The 7,710-nt window shown below is 43.6% G+C and overlaps 1 protein-coding gene across 1 annotated transcript; it reads left to right on the top strand.

Annotated features, from left to right (window-relative positions):
• The first annotated feature begins 5,237 nt into the window (after positions 1-5,237).
• On the top strand, positions 5,238-7,262 carry EIF1 (eukaryotic translation initiation factor 1). The gene is made up of 4 exons (XM_027870633.1): positions 5,238-5,398; positions 6,064-6,227; positions 6,392-6,493; positions 7,039-7,262. Exons 1-4 carry the CDS (start codon positions 5,368-5,370, stop codon positions 7,081-7,083), a joined length of 342 nt encoding a protein of 113 aa, XP_027726434.1. The 5' UTR covers positions 5,238-5,367; the 3' UTR covers positions 7,084-7,262.
• The last annotated feature ends 448 nt before the right edge of the window (positions 7,263-7,710 follow it).

Here is a 7,710-nt window from a genome sequence, read left to right as displayed (position 1 = left end):
GGAGAAAAAAGGGCACACTGGCAAATTTACTCTAGATAGGCAGTGTTACTTCAACCAAAACTTAGGACATTATCTAACAAAATATATATCTATATCTATATATATGTGTGTGTGTGTGTGTATATAATATAGATATAGCACATATATGAATGTATATAGCACATATATGTGTATATATAGCACATATATATGTACATAAATATATCACATATATATGTCTTTGTGGGGGTGTGTGTGTGTGTATTCCTTTCCGAAAACCCTCTTCAAAGTAGGTTTAATTTTCTGAAAAATCCTAACCTATAGAGTCTCCATACCTGTGCAGTAGCAACAATGTGTGTAACTTCCTTCCTGAACGGAGATGACCTGCACTATGACTGACCTCTCCAACAGCATTACACTGCTGCCACTTGGTAAAATCCAAATTCCATACAAAACAGCCTACGAGCTGCTAGTGGGTAGGTAGACATAACAGCATTGGCTCTAGATTCACAAGTTTTTTGTTGTTTGTCGCTGTTTAGTCATTTTCATTAGTGTCCCACTCTTCGTGACTCCATTTGGGGTTTTCTTGGCAAAGATACTAGAGTGGTTTGCCATTTCCTTCTCCGGCTCATTTTACAGATGAGAAAACTGAGGCCACCAGGGTTCAGTGACTTGTCCAGGGTAGCACAGCGAGTAAGTATCTGAGACCTGTTAAGGCTGGATTTGAACTCAGGTCTTCCTAATTCTAGCCCTGGCACTCTGTCCACTGAGCCTCCTATTGGAATGCCAAGAGAAGGTTTCAAATGCAGTTACCCATGATGCTTACTACCTTTGTGACCTTGGGCAAATAAGTCGATTAGCCTCCCAGGTTCTTTATTTATAAAAAATGAAGGGCCCCTGAGGTCCCTTCCAGCTGTAGGATCCTAATAATCCTGGCAACTAGGTGGTGCAGTGGACAGAGTGCCAGGATTGGAATCAGGAAGACCTGAGTTCAAATTTGGCCTCAGACACTTCCCAGCTGTGTGACCCTGGGTAAGTCACTTAACCGCTGTTTGCTTCAGTTTTCTCATCAGTAAAATGGAGATAATAATAGCACCTACCTCCCAGGATTGTTGTAAGGATCAGATGAAATAATAGTTGTAAGCCACTCAGCACAGTATAAGCACTATATAAATGTTAGCTATCAATTATTATTATTATTATTATTATCATTATTATTATCATCATTATTCTTAGTAGTAGTAATAGTAAAATTTAACATTCCACCTCCCATTAGGTGCCTAAGAATAGTCCTTCAAGGCAAGTAGGTGGTACAGTGGATAGAGCAATGAACCTGGAGTCAGGAAGAACTAAGTTCAAATCCAGCCTCAAACACTTATTAACTGTGTGACTCTGGGCAAGTCATGTAAACTCTATTTACCTAAGTTTTCTCATCTGTAAAACGGGGATGATAATGGCACCTACCTCCCAAGGTTGTTGTGAGGATCAAATGAGACATTGTAAAGCACTTAGCACAGAGCCTGGTATATAGTAAGCCCTATATAAATGTTAGCTGTTATTATTTTTAAAGGAGCAGCTGGGTGATGCAATGGATAGAGTACCTGACCTGAAGTCAGGAAGACTCATCTTTGTGAGTTCAAATTAGACCTCAGCCACTTTCTAGTTGTGTGACCCTGGAAAAGTTACTTAACCCTATTTGCCTCAGTTTCCTCATTTGTAAAATGAGCTGGAGAAGGAAATGGCAAACCACTCCAGTGCTTTGCCAAGAAAACCCCAAATGGGGTCACAAAGAGACAGACACAACTGAACAATAACAAATTACTTGTAAGAATTAGCTCAAGTGGGGGCAGCTAGGTGGCACTATGGATAGAGTTGTGGATAGGCCCTGAAGTCAGGAGGACCTGAGTTCAAATCCTGCCTCAGACCAGACACTTGACACTAGCTGTGTGACCCTGGGCAAGTCACTTAACCCCAATTGCCTAAAAAAAATTTAAAAAAAAAAAAAGAATTAGTTCAAGTACACCTCCTACAGGAGCCTGATCCTTAACCCTACCTCCCAGCTCCAGTGTCCTCCATTCACCAAATTACTTGATATTATNTTAAAAAAAAAAAAAGAATTAGTTCAAGTACACCTCCTACAGGAGCTTGATCCTTAACCCTACCTCCCAGCTCCAGTGTCCTCCATTCACCAAATTACTTGATATTATGTGTGTGTATAGACACATACATACATACACACATACATACATACACATACACATATATATGCACATATACATACACACACATATATAATATTAAATACATGAATGTGTTTCCCATTCCCCCAAGAGACTGTAAGTTCCAGGAGGGCAGGGACAGTTTTTTTGTTTGTTTGTTTTTATATCCCGCCCCCTTCTCCAGCATCTTAGCATTATGTGTCCGTGGTTGGGTGCAAGATATTAACATTTGTTGAATGAATGCTGAATACATTTGGGAGAAGCACAGACAACAACTGGGAAATTGCAATTCCTCAGGAGCTGGCTCTTTGTTCTCATTAGTTTTCAAATCCTTATTAGCATCTAACAAAAATGAATAAGGATTGGGACTGGCCGGTGATTCATATCAGAGAACCTAGGTGAGGAAATTCCCTATACCAATACAGATTAGGACTTTCCAGTGAAAGGAAAATACAACTCCATTATCTTTACTGTTTGAAGAATAGGAGCAGAGGGTGTGACTATGGTAGATTATCACTATCCTACACTCCCTTCTTTCTAAACCCTGGCTCCTCAATTCCGGGTTGAGTTCTCCTTCCCTCAACTTCCTGTTATCATTTAGTATCACCTTGATTATGCTGTTTCTCCCTCTGTAATCACTTAACTCAGAAATGTAAACATCTTCCTCACCTATCTAACAACAAAAAAGAAAAAGAAAAGAAAAGAAAGAAAAAATGCAGCCAATCATGTGTGGTGTTTTTTTATTTAATCTGTGTGGGAACAAATGCTCAATGTTTGAATGCCCAGGCCCTGTCACGTGAGAGCTTGTTATACGTTCATCTATAAACTTAGTCTTTGATCAGTCCTAACATTCGGTGAACATATTAAATATTTGTTCACTCGACTAACTGGTATGAATCTCTGGGTTTGTTATCCATGCTGATGACATGCCAGTGAAGCTGGAGATGAGTCTCCAACAGAAGCTTAAACGCCAGGAAGAAACTATATTTAGGTTGGAGTTTACATGGAGGATATCCTCTTTAACAAGAGTTTCAACCCCTAAAACTTAAAAAGACCTATCTGCTGATTAGAAGAGAGATCTCTTTACCCCTGAAAGTATCAAGAATGAGGGTGCCTTCAATGGCACCATTATTAAGGAACATCACGCAAGATGGTTTCTTGTTTGGCTTTTTTGTTTTGTTGTGTTTTCTTTATACTCCTAGCACTTAGCACATAGTAAATACTTAATAAGTGCTTCTTGAATGAATAAACAAGATATATTCTTAGACCACATGCTACATAGGCACATAACGAGTTAATAGGATTGATATATGGAGAGCTCCTCAAAATCTCAGAGATTACTTAGTCCAGGGNGGATATATTCTTAGACCACATGCTACATAGGCACATAACAAGGAGTTAATAGGATTGATATATGGAGAGCTCCTCAAAATCTCAGAGATTACTTAGTCCAGGGGTGTGACCTTGAGGAGCTAGAGGGCCCTATGTGGCCTCAAGGCTGCAGGTTTCCCACCCCTGTTTCTAATCCCTCTTATTGTGTATTTAGGAGGAATCTGAAGCCCAGAGGGAAGAAATTATTTGTTCATAGTCATATAATTTCTAAGTGGCAAAACTGGAATTCACACCCAATATTGATGATCCCAAGACTAATACCTAACCCACCCAGTTCCCCAAATCCCATCTTTTTTTTTTTAACAGAATAACAAAGTTGGAAGAGACTTCATTTCAAGAATCCTGGAATTCTTAATCAGAGGGTCTGAGAACTTGGCTTTTTTTTTAATATTTTGATAACGATTTCAATAGAATTGGCTTCCTTGATAATTCTATATATTTTATTTGATGCATTTACAAACATCACTTTGAGAAGGGAACTATAGGCTTCCCCAGACTACTCAAAGGTCAAAAAGAACTGATCTATCTAATCCAACCAATATCCAAAGAGGAATCCCCATATAGCACCCCCAGAGTGATAACCCAGCCTCTGCTTGAAGACCTTTAATAAAAGGGAACTCAATACTCCCCAAGGCACACCAGTTTACTTGAGGCTCTAATTTAGATAAATTTTCCCCCAGGACAGGCCTCAATCGGCCCCTTTGCCTCTTTCACCCCCCTTAGCTCCAGGTTCTGCCCCCTGGAGCCAACATGGACACAACTGAGATCTCTCTTCTGAGAACCCTCCCCAATAGTGGAGCGCAGCAATCATCACATATCCCCCTCCCAGCCCACCTCACGCCCCCTAAGTCTTCTCTTTTCAGGCTTCAGCCTGGAGAAAAATTAAATTATCCCCAGTTCCTCCAACCAGTCCTCAAGGGACCTGAACTGAGAAAACTCACTAGCCTGGTTGCTCTTCTAGAGACACTCTCCAGTGATCAACAATACCCTATCAATATCCTAAACTGTACTCAGAACTGAACACAACCTCCAATGTGATTTCGGGGAATCTTGTCAGGATTTAGAGAGCTCTTCTAGGAAATAAAGTTTATGTGTCGGGGTGGAATTTGACAGATGTAACTGAGATCCGGAGACCTCTCTTGGGGGGGAGGGGAGTACTCTTGAGTACTCCACAGGAGAATGGACTCTGCCTGGGCAGTGCAAGGTTGGGCTGCTTGGCTCGACGTTTGACTGGTGATGTCTGGGCCGCACCCCTCCCTCCTAGGGTGAGGGGTATCTCAGACCGTGGAGGTGGTGATTGGAAAGGAGAAAAAAAAGCGGGCAAGTTTATCTAGTGCGCATGCGTCACAGATCTCTCCACCCTTCTCGGTCGCACCACACGGCGCAAATGCTTGGGGGGTTGAGGTCGGGGTTGGGGGGGGGCAGGAAGCCTCCCCAAGCCAAGAGAACGCCCTCCCCCGCAGTGGCCTGTGACTGCGCAGCCGTCTTCCCACCTTCCCTTCTCCCCGACCAATCAGAAGTGGCACAGCCCCAGGAGCTCGGGGCAGGGCTCCGTGGGTGGGGCTAGGACGTGAGGGCAGCGCGCTGGCGTCACAGGGGCGGCTATATAAGTGGGTGCCGGTGCCGCCCCCCCGCCCCAGTCACTGAGCCGCCGCCGAGGACTCAGCAGCCTCCCCCTCGAGCCCCCTCGCTTCCCGACGCTCCGTCCCCCCCGCCCGCCTTCTCCCGCCATCGCCTTCCGCAGGCCGTTTCCACCGAGGAAAAGGAATCGTATCGTATGTCCGCTATCCAGAACCTCCACTCTTTCGGTGAGCACTGGGCGGGGCTGGGGCGGGCGGAGAAGGGAAGGAAGGGGATCCGGGCCTGCAGAAGGCCTAAGCCTCCCAACACTTTGAGGTGGGGGAAATGGATGAAAGAAAGATGATCAAGCCGTGATTTCGGCCATATCTGAGGCGTTAGGTCATATTTTTCTTAACGCGGCTCGAAGCGGTGGGTACGAGGCCAACACTTGGGCGTACCCCTCCAAGAACCGAAGGTGGCGCATTTACTAGTGGCTTCTCGCCTGCCTTGGTCACACCCGCCGCGCGTCACGTCCTCCCACGTCACCGGCCATTGCCGTGGAGGGCGAGGTCTGAGTGGAGGCGGAGTCAGTTTTGAATGACGGGGGCGCAAGCCTGTAAGCTGCCCGATTGCGTCAGTGAGGCGGAGCCACTTGTGCTCTGGTTTCTCTGGCTTGTGATAGTCCAAAGGGGCTGGTTAGCGAGGGAAGGGCGGGACTTCTGGCCTGGATTGGGCTCTTCTTGGGAACTCTAACCCCAACTTTTGTGTACATTCTGGTCTCTGAAATTTTAACCGAGTTCTATAACCTTTTCAAGTTCTACTGAGGAACTACAGAAAGAAGATATTTGCCCTTTTGTGCCAGGCTAAAATTAACAGCTAAAAGGTTCCTAAGAACTTTTGTCTATTCTCCCAGACCCCTTTGCTGATGCAAGTAAGGGTGATGACCTGCTTCCTGCTGGGACTGAGGATTATATCCATATAAGAATTCAACAGAGAAACGGCAGGAAGACCCTCACTACAGTCCAGGGGATCGCTGATGATTACGATAAAAAGAAACTAGTGAAGGCATTCAAGAAGGTAGGTGGTGGGGTTTCAAGTTTGTCCATTACTTACAGTCAGATTGTTAAACATTTTAGCTGTGCAAAGTAAGATTGTAGGTAGGATATGCCAGAAGACAGTCCCATCATTCTCTGTCCCCCAGTTAATATGGTAATTGAAGTAATTTGAATTTAATTTTGCAGAAATTTGCCTGCAATGGTACTGTAATTGAGCATCCAGAATATGGAGAAGTAATTCAGCTACAGGGTGACCAGCGCAAGAACATATGCCAGTTCCTTGTCGAGGTAAAAACTGCTTTGGGCTTGGTTGAGAATATATCCAGAAAAGTAGACATGGCAGGTTTGAATTAAGCATCTTCATAAAAGCATTGTCAGTGAGGATTTAGAATTGGAGAGCAACCATTATCTTCTGTGCACACATTTATGTTTCGTAAATGGTTCAAAGAGTAGTGGCTTTGTCAAGGTTTCAAAAGTGTTGGTCAAGTAGCAGAGCCAAGATTTGATTTTATCATTTTGTGCTTCAAATCTCAAAATTGCTTAATAATGGCAAATTTTAATCCCAAGTTTTCTTCTACTGTCCTGTAGAGCCTTCAAGTGTTAATGTACCTAAATAAAGTGGCAGGAATAAATCCATTTGAATTGGCAAAACAAGCTATGCTAATTTCAAAACTTAAGTGGAAATTAAGTCCTGGCTCAGTCATTGTTAGCATGCTGTTAAAATTAGTGCTGATGTTCTATGTAGTAGCAAACAAACATATAGTGTATATGAAAGAAAAGTCTTATAATGAGGATATTTTTGCCCTAAAAACACTTTTTGTTTCATCTTCCAGATTGGACTGGCTAAGGACGACCAGCTGAAGGTTCATGGGTTTTAAGTGCTTGTGGCTCACTGAAGCTTAAGTGAGGATTTCCTTGCAATGAGTAGAAAAATTCCCTTCTGTCCCTTGTCACAAGTTTAAAAACCTCACAGCTTGTATAATGTAACCATTTGGGGTCCGCTGTTTAACTTGGACTAGTGTAACTCATTCATGTAATAAACTGAAAAGAGCCATGCTGTCTAGTCTTGCAGTCCCTCATTTAAACAGAGGTAAAGCCTGGCAGTTCCCAGCCTGAAACACAAGTAATCTAATGTTTCAGTCAAGTCTAAAGCCCTAGGTAGCATCTGAGACCATGTCTGTCCAGAGGCTCCTTGGTGATCCCTTTTCAGGCTCCTTGTCCATTTAAGAGAACATTACTACCCTCTGAGCTGCCCTTGATAATGCTCAGAAGAGTAAGTTAAGGCCACCACCATCCAGTCCAGTTATACCACCACAACAGTTAGCCTTTGGTAGCAAAACAGGGATTCCCCTGGTGATTTCCACCACCTGTCCAGGGAGGAGTTTCATTTTGGGGCAATGTCAGGACATCCTTACATCACACCAAGGTCCAAAGTTGTCTGACAAGACTTTTTTTAGTGGTAGTACTGCCCTACCTCTGGGGGATGCACAAGTGGAGAAAACACC

The sequence above is a fragment of the Vombatus ursinus genome, unplaced genomic scaffold (genome assembly GCF_900497805.2).
Source record: "Vombatus ursinus unplaced genomic scaffold, bare-nosed wombat genome assembly UNPS02014797.1, whole genome shotgun sequence".
Lineage (NCBI taxonomy): Eukaryota > Metazoa > Chordata > Mammalia > Diprotodontia > Vombatidae > Vombatus > Vombatus ursinus.
Note: the sequence above shows the minus strand (reverse complement) of the source record. Positions and strands in the feature narration are given on the sequence as shown.